This window comes from Hemitrygon akajei, chromosome 29 (assembly GCF_048418815.1).
Source record: "Hemitrygon akajei chromosome 29, sHemAka1.3, whole genome shotgun sequence".
NCBI classification, from domain to species: Eukaryota; Metazoa; Chordata; class Chondrichthyes; order Myliobatiformes; family Dasyatidae; genus Hemitrygon; species Hemitrygon akajei.
The window spans coordinates 21,779,102-21,795,156 of record NC_133152.1 but is presented as its reverse complement, the minus strand read 5'-3'; the positions used below and the strand labels follow the sequence as shown (position 1 = coordinate 21,795,156).

General features: G+C 40.6%; 1 protein-coding gene across 2 annotated transcripts in view; it reads left to right on the top strand.

Annotated features, from left to right (window-relative positions):
- atp13a2 (ATPase cation transporting 13A2) overlaps positions 1-16,055 on the top strand; it is a 119,524-nt gene that overhangs the window by 31,996 nt on the left and 71,473 nt on the right. Inside the window, exons 1-4 of one of the 2 annotated variants that reach the window (XM_073031817.1) lie at positions 4,351-4,391; positions 4,849-4,919; positions 6,065-6,232; positions 8,652-8,710. In XM_073031817.1, coding sequence (XP_072887918.1) covers positions 4,388-4,391; positions 4,849-4,919; positions 6,065-6,232; positions 8,652-8,710 — 302 coding nt within the window. In that variant the 5' untranslated portion in view covers positions 4,351-4,387. Of the gene's footprint in view, positions 1-4,350; positions 4,392-4,848; positions 4,920-6,064; positions 6,233-8,651; positions 8,711-16,055 lie in introns of those variants that run through there. The other variant, XM_073031816.1, reaches the window with a different exon arrangement.

The following is a 16,055-nucleotide window of genomic DNA, read 5'->3' as shown; positions in this document are numbered from 1 at the left end:
TGAAGATTAAATCTAAAATGCAACTCTGAAAAATGGGTAGACAACGCTGATTTAAATTCATTATTTGGGTGTCAGTGGCACGGGTACGAAGGAGGGAGGTGTGGTAGCGGTGCGTAGTTCCAAGGAAACATTGTAAATACGGATTTGTTTGAATTATCCTGAATTTTTCTTTGATATTTAGCATATAAAGTGTTGTGTAGAGTTGGGCCAAGCAAACTTTTCCATTGGAAGGGTCTTAATATGATGCCTGCTATATCTTGTTTTGTTGAATGAAGAGGCTGCTTCGTACCTACCACTGTTCTTCTCCGGTGACTTCATTCACACATCAACAGTCGGAATTAATGGAACCCTCAATGCTGAGAAGTACAAGCAGATTCTTGTCCATCATGCAATACCATCAGGGAAGCATCTGATCGGTCCGAACTTCATTCTGCAGCAGGACAATGACCCCAAACACACAGACAAGGTCATAAAGAAATATCTTCAGCAAAAAGAACAGGAATTTTTGCAGCAGATGGTATGGCCTCCACTGAGCCCTGATCTCAACAACAGAGGCTGTCTGGGATTACCTGGAGAGACAGAAGCAAACGAGAGTACCAAATTCTGCGGAACAACTTGTCCAAAATGATTGAAACAACTTACCATCTGATTTTCTTATAAAACTGTACAACAGCGTACCTAAGAGAACTGATGCAGTTTTAAATCAAGTATTGACATGATTTAATTTTTTTTTTACTGCTTTTTGCTTTTCGTATTTTTGATATTTAGAAACTTTTCATTTCATTATTTTTGAAAACATCTTTGCTTTACAGAATTTTTTTTGCATGTGCCCAAGACCTTTGCACAGTACTATAATCTCATCAGCATTAATTAAAGCATTAAACCATTTATTTTTTAAACTATTAGTGCATACCAGTCGGGTGAGTTATTTATTTGAAGCTTTTGGGATTGGAATGCACTTTATGTTCATTTATAAGAGCAACTGAGCAGAATTGAGTGAGAATCGTACACATGCATGAGAGTATATAATCTAAGAAATGATGTGGGAGACAGGCTGGTGGAAAATTGATCAATTCACAGCAGTCCCATGGCTTTGTAATTCTAGGGTGGGGCTGAATCAGTAGGTTGCTGATTTCTGTCTGAGCAGTGGATCCACTGTTTGCTCTCCATGTTTGTAGTAGTAGTAATAATAACTTTATAGATTAATTTTCATACGAGTGATGTAGTTCAAAGTGCTTTACAGTGGGATAAAAGCACAAACATGAAAGTAAAACAAACAAGACTATGTTAGTTAAAAGCCAGGTTAAGTAAATAGGGTCTGAGCTGTTATTTAAAAGTGGCAACTAAGTCTGCATCCCTTATAGTTTTAGATATTGAGTTCCACGGTGTGGTTCAGAAAAGCTGATCTGCTAATTATCTTTTGAGGGAGATTGTTTAAACATAAGAGACCAACGGAAGTTCTGAGAGCGTGAGCAGGATGATAAAATGAAAAGTGATTCTGTAATGTACTCCAGTCCCAGGCCATTAAGAGCTTTAAAAACAAGAGAATTTTAGTATGTAGGCAGAGGAAGAATAAGTCAGGCATTCTCACTTTTGCAACCCCTGCTTGAAAATGCAGAACTGCAGTGATTGTCATCAGAGAATGTTCTAAACTCTCGTGACTTGTTTCAGCTATACTTTGAAAAATTGTTTCTGTGCCAGTGACCTACTGTATGTAGCAACTGTTTGCCGGCTTAATCATTTTTTAATTGATTTAGGAGGTCTCTTGTTAAAAGCAGTATCTCTTACTTGTAAAACTTGATGTTCTCTTACTCCCCCCCCCCCATTGTTTGAGGAAAAATAATAATTATCATTTTATTGATCTTGATTTTTTTTGTAGGAAAAACCTCAACAATAATTACAGCACTGGGTGTAGAAATTTAACAAATTATTTATTTTGCTTTCCTCCAGTATTTTGATGATTTGCTCAACATTTACTAACATCTTAATAACATTAAGATGCCATTATCCAGTATTTAACTCCTACAAATGTTTTTTTTTGTTTTTATTTGTCAGCATGGGCATTCTCCGTATATTCTGTTCGATGTTGATTTAGGCTATTTCATTTGAAGCAGATATAGGGATAGAGAAGAGCAGGAGAAAGACTTGTAATCTTGAAAAAATCAATTCCTTGTAATCTTGAAAAAAAAATTCCAGTGTGCTTCAGGAACACCCAGCCAAGCCCTCAGGCTGAATAACTATGTTGGCATTCTTTATTTCTCATTTTTGGCAGTATCTGTGCTTCTAGTTCTCTGGTTTATTTACTTTCCTTTATTGGGTTGAAACTTGTGCATAAATAATATTACAAAGTCGGAATTGCATTTTAGATGACAAATCTCAGTTGACTTTTTGCAGAGCAAATACTTCTGCCTGTATGAAAATTTAATTTGCTTTCATTATTTGCCAATTGGTTTATTTGAGAACCAAGTTTAGCTCAAGGGCTAAATTCTGCTGATTCACTTCACATCTTTGCCTTGGTTTGCTATTGGATAACCCTCAGAGCATACTCTTTTTTTTAAATTTAGCTAATTTTGCTTTCCTGAATCTCAGTACTTTCTTGTGGTCAAAATCTTTCAGTGAAAGCTCAGATAATTGACTCACTCGGTGTCTAGAGTTGTATGAGTAAACTTGAGCCTTGAGTGAGTCAGTGGCACAGCAGTTTCAAACTCCTGGGAGTGCACATCTAGTGTATCCTCTCATGGTCCCAGAACGCACTATACACAGTTAGGAAAGCTCATCCATGCCTCTACTTTCTGAGGAGGCTGAAGAGAGCTAGATTGTGTACATTTATATTCGTGTCCTTCTACAGATGCACAGTAGAGAACATCCTAACCTGCTGCATCACTGCGCTATCCCACTGCAGGCCACCGCAGTTCTTTGCTGAAGCGCCCCAGTCCGCATTGATCACCCTGATCAATTTGCTCAAAAACAGCAAAAAAAAAGTAACCAGAATCTGAAAGCACATGCAATATGAACCTCAAAATACCCCAAAATAATTCACATCCTCGCCAATCAATCCTTCCAACATGGATCCTAAAACTCCTGCACTTTCCTCCTACAACTCTTGCGAGAGGGGCAGGAAGACTGGTCAAATGCAGGCAGGTGGCACTGAATACCTGCCTACCCTCTGCTTTCAACCTCATTGACGCCTCAATCAGAGAGAAGCAATAGAGTCGATTATGGGTTTCCAGGCCGCTGTAAGCCTCACCAAGCTCTCTCAGAGACAGTCAAACTCCAGATCGCACAATCAGCCCACAAGTACACCATCAAAATGTAAATCACAGGTTCCAATCACATGCAGCTTAGTAGCAGAATCGTACTTGAAGGACGAAGAAGTAAAATAAGTAGCTTCATTAACTGTCTCCAGGGCATCGCAGTTGAACATAGAACATAGAAATCCATAGCACATTACAGGCCCTTCGGCCCACAATGTTGTGCTGACCATGTAACCTACTCTAGAAACTGCCTAGAATTTCCCTAGCGCATCGCCCTCTTTTTTCTAAGCTCCATGTACGTATCTAAGAGGCTCTTAAAAGACGCATTGTTGATTGTAAATCCAAGAATTATAATAGAATAAATGAAAGACCATACTCAACAGGAGAAACAGCCAATTTGCAAAGGACAACAGATTCTGCAGTAAGAAAGAGAAAAAAATAAATATGCAATAAATATCGAAAGCATGAGATGAGTCCTTGAAAGTGAGTCCATAGGTTGTGGGAGCAGAGTTTCTTTTCTTTGTGTTCTTTACATTAATTGTGTTTTTTGTGCTGTATCAGAGTTGGAGTAACAATTATTTTGTTCTCCTTTACATGTATACTAAAAATGACATTAAACCATCTTGAATGCTATCTGTATGGAGAGTGGTTATACTGCTACCAGACATTGTTATTAAGTGATGGGAAGTCTGAATGTGATTGTTTTTTGTATAAATATTTCTCCAGACATATTGGGCGAGGTCCATTTAAGCATGTTCCTTTAAAAATGAGTTTTGTGAATATTAGAAGGCAATCACCAACATAATGCAGAGAACAAGGCATTAAATTAAAGTGGTTTGGGAAGGTGGTCACTAGAACAAAATACTTGAGGGAAACTTGGAATCTGTATTGCGGTAAAATTTATTCTTTGCAAGTAGTCTGTGTGAACTGTGGCACAAAGGCCCTATTATTTTAATGTCTTTTGCAAAACATTGTGTCTCCTGTTCATCACGTCTAGGCATGGCCTCACGATCTCAAACCACAGAAGTGTAAGCTTAGTACACATTGACTGTTCTAATCTACAAAACTCTCTGACAAAAGCAGATAGGGATAGCGATTGCCTCCTCCAGTCCTGTTTTCTTTTGCTGTATGACATGGGTAAGGAGGGAGTTCTTTGTCACTGTCTCAGCTATTCATCTGCTTGTTCCTGTGCTTTTGGTCTCTATACATCCTTTCCTTGTTTCACTGACTACAAGTGCTCATGCTGTCAAGTGTTGTAATTATACTGTCTTGATAGTTTAATCCTGCACATTCTCCATCACTTTTTAAGACAGTTATTCAAAACTTTATCTTTGCCCAAAGCCTTGGTAACTCTAAATACTTTTCTCATTTTGTCATCTGTTTTCTTGTGTGAAGTGTTATTTTTATGGCTGTTCTACAGTTATGACACTGAAATGATCCCATACTCGCTCATGCTGAAGTAGATTGTAGAATTGAACCAATTAGCTCTGATGAAAAGTCTACAACTTGAATTTTGTATTTCAGTTTATCAGGATCTAGAGTATATTAGCTTTTGTCCTTCAGTATACCAAAATAATTCTCTGTGCTTTCATAGATAGCAGCAAGCTGCTGAAGAACCAGTCAGATTATGGCACGGTCCAGTACACTGGGACTAATGTATCCACAGTAAGTATTATGTAGACATTAGGAAATTTTGATGACGATCAGGTTTGGTGGAAGTTTATGAATGTTGAATATTTAATTCTCTTCTTGAAAATATGTTCAGGCAAACCCCATGTTACAGCCATCTGGTTACGGAAATTCACCCAGAAACTCTACCCAAAAATATGAGAAATGGAATAAAATATTGAGCGGCTACAACTAAAATTAACAAAATCTGTTGCTGCTTTTGCCTGTGTTAGTCCCATCATACCAGTCTAATGTTGACCTCAGCAATGGGTCATTATATTGGCTTAACATGAGAGAAGGACATTCTAAGGGAACCTGGGATTCAATGGGAAAAGGGGTTCTGTGTTACAGAAAATTGTGTTACGGATGGTTTTCTAGGAGAGCAACCACTCTGACATGGGGCTCACCTGTATGCTTTTATATTCTCTTCTTTGCCACCTTTGGATTTAGCCAATGCAGCTTGCATGTGACCTTGGTCTGTGACATAAGGCTATTTAAACTTGGTCCTTAATAATTACCAAGCGATCTGTGGAGATATACATTGGAAACTTAAGACAATTTGTTTCCTTCCTCCACCTGTTTATCCAGGGGTTCATCAATTCTGCAGTAGACAGACCAGGTCCAGGCTGCACATCATTACTCTCTGTAATCGGAGCACCTAAGTGGGTGAAGTAAGGTTTCATATGAAAGCTTTCAATGTGGCAGTGAACTCCAGTAATTTGGTCCATATGACCATGTAGGGACAAATATTCGTTACGACAAAGTATTCTGCTGCTTTGCTTTTATCCAAGTTTTATAAGCAACAGAGTTTTAAAGAATACAGATCCAGAGTGTTCTGCTTAATTTCATCACAAACGAGAAAATCTGCAGATGCTGGAAGTCCAAGCAAACACACAAAATGCTGGAGGAACTCAGCAGGCCAGGCAGCATCTATGGAAAAGAGTACAGTCTTTCCATAGACTGTTTCGGGCTGAGACTCTTCAGCAGGACTACTTAATTTCATTATTGCTCTGGGGTTTAGAAATGCATTAGATTTTGGGCATGGATAATTTTGCGGCGACCTGTTCAACAACGCGTGGTGCAATTATTAAAGGGATTCTCAGGTTCTTTGTGATTGTAATACTGATGTATTTTCTGTGCAGGAGGTGACAGGATACAAGGAAGTGCAATGGCGAAAAATTCTCTACTATATTCTTACTGTCCTAACAGTAGGAATACTATGGCTTATTTTTTATTGGAAACCAGTTCTGGAAGTACTTTTTAAATGCCATCCCTGTCATCTGAGTCAGTCTGATTGGGTTGTAATCAAGGTAAGAAAACACAGCCCACACATGGGATATAATAGCGTTAATGATGCTCAATCAGTTTATAATGCAATCAGTTTGCAATGCAGCTGTATTAAATTAAATTCTGAATGCAGCAATGGAACAAACAATAAACTGCTGGAAGAACACACTTGGTGTGTGTGCATCTGAGAAGGCAAAGGGATGGCTGATGGCTTTGGATTGAGGGCATGCATCAGGACTGAGAGTGTTCGGAGTTAATAGCTATTATGTAAAAGTGAGAGAGAGTGTTATGACAGAGACCGGTTGGTGATAGATGTAAACATAAGAAAAGGAAGAAAAATATAGGCAGCTAGAATGAGATGGGGGATGTGAAGCAAGGGGGGAGAAATGCATGTAGACAGGGACCATCCTGTGTTCCTTTCCTGCCCCCACCCACCCACCTGGGTTCTCTCTCTCTTTGTTCACTTTTCTATCCCTCATCCCTTTGATACCTACACTCACCACCCTCCCCTATTTGGTTTCATTTGCCCTTCAATCCCTCACTTACCTGATTCTGCCTATTACCTGCCAGCCTCTGTCTCAATACTTCCATCCCTTTTATCTGACTCCCTCTGCCCATCATTACCTGTTCTTTGGCAATCCCCACCACCCCTATCATTCATCAATACTGAGAAAGCCTTAATTGTTCAAGAGCCCATGGTATTACAGAAAAGAATGGTATTACATTGGGTATATTTAAAGCAGAGGTTGATAGGTTCTTGATTAGTAAAGCTTCAAAGATTGCAAGGGAGAAGGCAGGAGAATGGGAGTTGAGAGGGAAAATAAATCAGCCATGATGGAATGGCGGAGCAGACTTGATGGGTTGAATGGCCTAATTCTGTCTTGTGATCTTATTGATAACTAGGTGGAGGGATAGGCTATTTTAATTTCAGACATAAACTTTATAATATCTGGAGAAACTGCCTCTTTCACCTCAGTTGAAGAAGTTTGGTATGGGGTCCCAAATCCTAAGAACTTACTGCAGTGGCACAATTGAGAGCATCCCTGGCTGCATCACTGCCTGGTATGGGAACTGTACTTCACAGGTCTCTGCAGAGAGTGGTGCGGACAGCCCAGCGCATCTGTCGATGTGAACTTCCCACTATTCAGGACATTTATAAAGACAGGTGTGTAAAAAGGACCTGAAGGATCACTGGGGACCCAAGTCACCCCAACCACAAACTATTCCAGCTGCTTCCATCTGGGAAACGGTATCGCAGCATAAAAGCCAGGACCAACAGGCTCCGGGTCAACTTCTTCTACCAGGCCATCACACTGATACAATTGTATTTCTGTGTTATATTGACTGTCCTGTTGTACATACTATTTATTACAAATTACTATAAATTGCACATTGCACGTTTAGATGGAGATGTAATGTAAAGATTTATACTCATATATGAAGAATGTGACTAGTAAAGTCAATTCAATTCAGTAAAAAAATACTGTTGGGAAAAGTAGAAGTGAAGTCAAGTTTATTGTCAATTAGCTATATACATGTATACCGCCAAATGAGATGACATTTCTCTGGACCAGGATATAAAGCACACTAGTACATATAACACACAGAGGAAAAAACAGTGCAATTTTTTGTCTGTACATAGTTGTTGCATACAGTAGCCTATTTTTTTAAAAAGGTAAGCATTGCTTCATGCCACTCATTGTTGAACTCTACATGAGTTGAACTCCCTGAGGGAGTCCAGGGAGACCTTTCCTCAGGGTTTACTCCTGAAGCCTTCCCCGTGAGTGGGTGTAGCTGCAAAGCAGTGGAGGTTTGAGATCAGAGTTTTCCTCCTCCTAGATGAGCTGCCAGCCACAGCCGATAAGTCCCATCTGCTCAAAACAACTGTTTTTAAGGTTCCAGTAATCCGCCTCTGCCCCTTCTCCTGTCAGTAGAAACAGATTCACGTGTAGCTAAGCCACATGTGAAGGCCAGGTGCTGGACTTGGTTGTCAGAGGCTATTTGAGACGTATGCCATTGTGACCATTTAATACGTAGTGGGAGCTTATCTCCACTATCACCCCCAGCTGCAACAACCTTAAGGAATCAACATGTTCTGTGACATCAGATATAACAATAAACATGTAACTAACTTTGGCAATGAGTAATTTTGCTATAATCACATAATTGAATATAATTTTGCTCATCTGAGGAAGTGATATAATTTTCAGGATGCAATTCTTATTGCTGAGATGACTTCTAGAATTGAGTAATATACAACTGATGGAGTTTTTTTATTTTATCCAGATTTTTTCTTTTAAATGTTTCAGGATTATATACTTTATGTTCCTGCAAAATATTTTCAAAATTTCTTAGCTTTAATTATTAATTGTAAATAAATTTTACCAAAGATGTTGTAAGGATCAAACAAAAAGCACTAATATTTTGTTTGTTTTCTTGTAGGATTCATTTAACCAGCAGTTCATAGCTAGAGTCTACACGGAGGAGGTTGAAGATGACTGGTTAGTTGCTTTATATTAGAATTGCTGTGTTTCTAGTATGTCTGTGCCATAGGGGGCAGAGTAACTGCCATGGATAGTTTCAGCTTTAATTTGATGTTCAGTAGATCATTGAATTCATTACAAATGTTTGCTTCCTTCTGAACTCGTCAGGATAACATTAGAAGTACTGCAATTCATATTAGTTCTTTTGGTTGCAATGAGGAACTGTTAGTCAGTATTCTTGAGTGTTATTGCTTGGCCTTGTTCGGAAGCATGGACCGCAGGAAAGGATAAAAATGCCTTTGATTTGAAGTCTTCCACAGTAAAATAATTTGATTGCAACTTAGAGTGCCTATAAACATATTCACCCCCACTCCTAGAAGGCAACGTACCATCTGGGAATGTCGTTCTCGTCCAAAAAACCTCCTGTACGTTCTTCTAATTAATGAGCCCTTTATCATCACAGCATGCCTTTTCTTCCCCCTTCCCTCCCGAGTCACAGCCCGACAGTGTCAGAGACTTGACTACTGTGACTTTCCTCTGTTAGGTCTACTCCCCCCCCCCCCCCCCCCACCCCCCCACCCCCAACAGTATTTAAATTGATATACCTGTTGTTGAGGGGGATGGCCACAAAGGTACTCTGCATTGGCACTGAGTTCTTCACCCCTCTCCCCTTGTTGACCGTCACCCAGTTTCCTGTGTCCTGCACCTTGTTGTGTAACTACCTCTCTATATGTCCTATCTATCACCCCCTCAGCCTCCCGAATGATCTGGAGTTCATCCAGTTCCAATTCCAGCTCCAGCTCTCTAATGTGGATTCCTACATCATGCAAGAGGAATGGTCCACTGTTCTCCCCGGCATTCCTAGCTGAGCAGATATAAAAAAAGGAAGGGAAAAATACTTAAGCCAGTACTTTTCTTTCCTTTGCTTTCTCTGACTCAAGCCTCTCTTTGGGGAGGCCTCATGGTCACCACTTTGACTGTCCACTCAGACCACAATCATTGTGCTTCCTTTAATTTGCTCTTGCTAATCAATCCCAAGCACCAATTGGTCATTAGCCAAAGCTCTTTATTGCTGTAGCATCCCACTGCTGCCTTTTCTACTCAGGCAGAGGACCTGAGTGAATTCCCCTCTCAAAACGTCCAATGTTTGGATTGATCACTGGTCAGAGCTCTTTTTGATTTTTGTGCAATACTGTATTTGTCAATGTGGAGTAAAGAGGGAGTTTGTAAATATGCAGGGAGCAGAGGATGTTGGGAATGGTGAGGGTAGAACGCTGCTGGAGGGATGCGAGATAGGTGGCAGAGGAGGAGTGCCAGGGGTAGAGGGTGACACGGGTGCAGGCACACCCAGCCCTGAGACACCAGGCAAGGTCATGGTTTATTAATCATTACAGAATGTCTCTCTATTGCTTCTGGCTCCCTCCCCCTCCCTTTCCCCTTTTTACAACCATGATTCCCTTCTCCCCAACCATGAGACCCATACCAGAATCCAGTTTATCATCACTCACGTATGTCATACCTAAGCCTTGGGCACAGTACCATAAATCATATTGGAAAAGTTGGTGTGTGATTTATGAGTCAGTCATATTCGGAGTTGCATATTAACTACACATTAATGTGCTGAGCCAGTTTCTGTCCTTTCATTACTTGGCTTTTCACCAAGACTGTGGTTTGTTTTCGACCACTCGGCATGTATGCATGGCTGAATGTAACTCTCCCCACTTCACTCTGGTTGCGATGTACTGACTTGGAGCTACTTTGCACTGTGCCTTCTGCCATTAGTGTGGAGAGCCTTCAGAAGTGTTCTTTATGAATCTTCGTCAGGTGGCTTTCAGGAATTGATTTGTGAAAATTGTTGTTATTGCACAAGTTATCATTATTCCTCTGATAAGTTCCACTGATGAATTCAAAAGAAATATTGTTAGCCCACTTCCATTCTTATTAGTAAGATATACACTATAAATTCATGGGTTACAGGGTTTGAATACTACGGCAGAAATCTGTGTTCCAGCTGTCAATATCAATGTCTATGGCACTAAACACTTGTCAAGGGGGCACTAGTGAGATGAGTGCAGTATAGACGTGTTTTTCCGAGCTCCTCATGGCATACCAAACTTTACGAGTTAAAACTGCCTTTTTGAACGCTTGACTCTCAGTTTTCATTGCAAGATCTCCATTGTTTGTTTCTCTTTTACGCCACCAAAAAGTGTAACATGAACATGTCCAGTAAAACAGCACGAGGCAGGAAGGGAGCTGCTCGCCCGCTAGCTGATGCTGCAGCTAATGTTAGCCAGGACCAAGCTGGTAAGAACCCTCCAGAAATGTCGTCAGCCGAAGAGGAAGACGAGCTTCCTCTTACTTGGCAGAAAATGTTAAACAAGCTCTTGCAGTCCTTCAATGAGCGCTTTGACAAGTTTGAGCACAGTTTCCCGAGTCTGTTGTCCGCCCAGCAAGCACTCACTGAGAGACTGTCGAACACCAAAAATCAGACCGCCAACCATGAGCAGCGAATCCACGTGGTGGAAACTTCAGTCGTGGAGCTGTAGCAAGAAAATAAAAGGCAGCGGGCCAAGCTTTCATATCTGGAAGGGAGATCCAGATGCAATAACATAAAGATTGTTGGTGTCCCAGATGGTGAGGAGAAAGGGAGGCCGACTGAATTTGTCGCTAACCTGATCCCTAAGCTGCTGGAGGATGATAACTTCACTAAGCCGGTCGTTATCGATAGAGCACACCGCTTACAACAGCCCAAACCACTGGAAGGCTCAAGGCCCCGCACGATAATTGCACGGGTGCATTTCGCACAGGAGAAAGAAAAGATTCTGCGACTCGGGAGGCAACACTTGATGGATTACGGAGGTCATCGAATCTTAATCTACCCTGACTACACTGCGGAGGTTATGGAGCAACGGCGGAGTTTCTGTGAGGTGCTGCAACTGCTGAGAGAGGCAGGTCTGGCATTTGCTACGTTTCCCGGCCAGGCTCCATGTTCCTCACCAAGGGCAAGTAAAAGTATTCAGCAACCCAGTTGAAGCCAAGACTTTCATAGACCAAAAACTTTGAAAGGCTATTTTTCACAACATAAATGAAGAGTGTCTAAATGTGCTCCGAGCAGACTTTAATTATGGCAGTTCTGTTTTCTATGTTCTTTACTATGTGTGCTAATGAGGGGCTGTTAGTTGGAGGTGTTTTTCTCTGCTTTTGTCCGGCGGTCCCAGATTAGGATGAGGGCAACTCTGCTTCATTTGGGGAAGCAGTGGGTGGGGATTTTGTTCATATATATTTGTTAACTGTTCACGTTATTTTTTGTTGGTTTTTGCTGGCTGCCAGACTGAATGTTAAGTTGTGTTTCATTATAATGCAAAAGGTACCACAAATTAATAATACTCTTGACTCCATATCCTTGGTCTCTTGGAATGTGCGTGGTTTAGGTCACCCAATAAAGTGAAGTAAAGTTTTCACGCATTTGAAGTCACTGAAATCTGACATTATATTCTTACAAGAAACTCATGTTAAAGCCACTCAGCATAGGGAACTCAGGGCTAATTGGATTTCACAGGTCTATCAGGCACCTTTCACTTCCAAAGCCAGAGGCGTTGCCATTCTCTTCCGTAAGACTGTGCCTTTTTGTTTTCACTCATCCATAATTGATCCAAATGGTAGGTTTATAATTTTAACTGGGCGTATCAATTCACTTCCCATTACACTGGTAAACATTTATGGGCCGAACTCGGATGATCCAGGTTTTTTCCGTAAGGTGTTTGACCTGATCCCAGATAACGATTCAAGCCACGTATTGATTGGGGGTGACTTTAATTGCGACCTGGACCCGTATTTAGATAGGCTCTCCTCTGCCCCCCCACCCAATATTCTTGCTGTGCAAACTCTTAACAATTTGATGAAGTCGAAGAAGGTGGTGGATACTTGGAGACTACAACACCCATCTGACCGTGATTATTCTTTTTATTCTCATGTACACAGATTGATTATTTTTTAGTTGACTCTAGATTAATCTCTAATATTGACCACACCAAATATCACAGCATAATAATATCTGATCATAGTCCTGTCAATCTCAATCTTCAATTGTCCCTCCCTAAGCAAGCCTATAACTGGTGCTTTAATCCCTTTTTGCTCAAGGATCAGGCATTTAAAGAATATATTATGAAGCACATCTTGCAGTTCCTTGAGATCAATGGCAATGGCGAGGTGAATGACTCAACACTCTGGGAAACACTTAAAGTGTATATCAGAGGACAAATTATTTCTTATGAAGCAACACTGAAAAGGGCTAAGGGAGGTAGGTTGGAAGTGATTGAGAAAGAATTACTAGTGGCTGAACAGGCTTACAAAAACTCTTTGCTCCAGTCAGATTATAATAACATTCTCAAATTAAATTACGAATACAACTCCATTCTAGGGGAACAAATTGACAACATACTACTTAAACTTAAACAGCGACATTTTCAGTTTGGTGACAAACCACAGAAGTTATTGGCAAGGCAGTTAAGAGGAGAACAAGCAAAACGAGCCATTTACAAAGTAAAATCCAAATCTGGCCTGATGCTTACGGACTTAAAGGATATTAACAAACAATTTAGTGAGTTCTATTCAGAAATTTAACACCTCCAAATCAACAGCTGCACAGGAAGATTTTGATATGTTTTTTGATCCACTTTACTTCCCACAATTAGATGCAGCTTTCAGGGAGGATTTGGATTTTTCACTATCTGAGTTACAGGATGCTATCAAAGCATTTCCCACCGGTAAGGCAGCTGGACCAGACGGGTTCGGGCCAGAGTTCTACAAAGCCTTCCGAGATGTCCTTACACCAACTTTGCTGAGAATGGTTCGGGATACCTTTAAAAACAAGTGGCTCCCACCCTCTCTCAGTGAAGCAAATATCTGTGTTTTATTAAAAAGAGATAAAGACGAAACGGACCCTGAAAGCTATAGGCCCATTGCACTACTAAATTATGATCTGAAAATATTACAAAGTGTTAGCAAATCGGCTCAGTAAGCATATAGCAAATATCATTCACCCTGACCAAACGTGATTTATCCCGGGCAGGTACTCCTTTTGTAATGTCCGCAAAATTCTCAATATTTTGTATGCCGATTTTGGGAAAGATGATAGAGCTGCTATACTGTCTCTAGATGCCCACAAGGCATTCGATATGATAGAGTGGCCCTATCTAACTGCAACACTCAAGAAGTTTGGATTCGGCGACACTTTTATAGAATGGGTTAAAATATTATTTACTAATCCAAAATCCTCCATTTTCACAAATGGGGATAAATCCAATCCGTTCTCTCTGCAATGTGGCGTTCGCCAAGGGGACCCATTGTCCCCCCTGCTGTTTAACATAGCGCTGGAGCCCCTGGCAATTGGCATTAGGGGCCACCCACACATTAAAGGTATTAAGTTGGGCAATTTTGACTCCTGTGTGACCCTATACGCGGACGACCTCCTTATTTGTCTAGCCGACCCAGCAGTCTCTATTGCCTTCCTACTGGAATATATAAATTCCTTCGGGAGTACTTCTGGCTATACCATAAATTGGGGAAAGAGTGAATTCATGCCCTTAGTGGATCAATTTACTGAAGACTTCCTGAAAAAGTTGCTTTTTAGATTGGAGAAGGACTGTTTCACCTATCTGGGGATTAAACTGACTAAGAACCCAAAGCATCTTTTCAAATTTAACTTTACAGAATCCTTAGAAAAACTCAACAAATATCGAGTCCTGGAGGATACTGCCCTTATCCATGATTGGACGGGTAAATGTGATCAAAATGGTGAACCTACCCAGGTTTCTATATCTTTTTCAAAACCTACCTATATACTTAAATGCATTCTTTTTTAAGAAACGACTCTATCATATTGCCCTTTGTCTGGGGCTATAAATCACACAGGATATCTAAGGCTCACCTACACAAACCTCTTAAGAAGGGTGGTCTTGGTCTGGCAATTTTCAAACATTACTATTGGGCAGCTAACTCCAGGACTCCTACATACTGGAAGCCTCTGTTGTTAAATATTCTTCACTTCCTGCTCTTCTGCTTTCCACTTATGCCTCAACAGACAGGCTAATCCAACAAAACTTTACCTTAAAGAATTCTTTACGAATATTAAATCAGATAAAAGCGGCTCACCAAATTCCCAGTGTTTCCATACATGCTCCCATTTGTCAAAATCACTCATTTAAGCCTGGACAATTAGATGGGGTGTTTGCAGTCTGGAGAGAGAGGGGTATCAAAACTTTATTAGATCTGTACATTGATGGACAATTTGCGTCATTCACACAATTAAGCACCAAGTTTAACCTTCCAAATACACATTTTTTTGCTATCTCCAAGTTAAACACTACGTTAAGGAAAAGTGCCCACACTTCGAGCCTATTTCCACCACCCATCCTTTTCTTGAAAACCTCTTGCTTCCTCCAGACTCCAAACAGTTAATATCAAAATTTATGAATTGCTTTACTCCTTTGGTTTCTACAGATCTTATTATGGAAACCTGGGCTAGGGATTTGAACTCAGAGATATCAGCGGGACTTTGGGAGGAGGCAATGCCCCGGGTTCACTGTTGTTCTATTGATTCACGCTACAGGTTAATCCAGTACAAGGTGATGCATAGATTGCATTATTCAAAAACAAAACTGAATCGCATCTTCCCATCTGTGTCTCCTGATTGCGACAGGTGCCGCTCTGCTGAGGGCTCACTAGCACATCTTTTCTGGTTTTGCCCTACGTTATACAACTTTTGGACTGCAATTTTTGAGTGGCTCTCAAAAGCCTATTCTAGAGACATTCAGCCCAATCACGACCTCGCCATCTTTGGATGTTCTGCAGTGACTCTTGAGTTGCCGCACGACATGCAGGTTGCTCTGCATCTAGGAATGGTGGCAGCTAAGATTCTTCTGACCTGGAAGTCTACTACTCCACCTACCTTTGCACACTGGCTCAAGGAGATGTTTTCTGTTGTACAAATGGAAAGACTGCGTCTGCACAAACCCAATACACAGAATATATTTGAGAGAATATGGGGACCTTTCTTGACTCAGTGTCATATTACCTCACATACATAGTGATTTTGACCTGTCTAGTCTCATGAGTGGATGTGGTGCCTAACCGGATTCCTTTATTCATTTTATTTTACATTGCTTCCGTGATACCACTATTGTGTCAACTCTTTTTTTTGAAAGTCTATTTATGCAATTTTGTAAATTGTCTGGCAGCCTTTTTGTTTTTGGTTTGTTTTGCCTGTGCTCCACTTGGAGCTGCATTTCCTTTGCATTGTTTTGTACATCTTCAATATGTTTTGTCTTTGTAAAACTGAAATTTGTAAATAAAGTATTAAAAA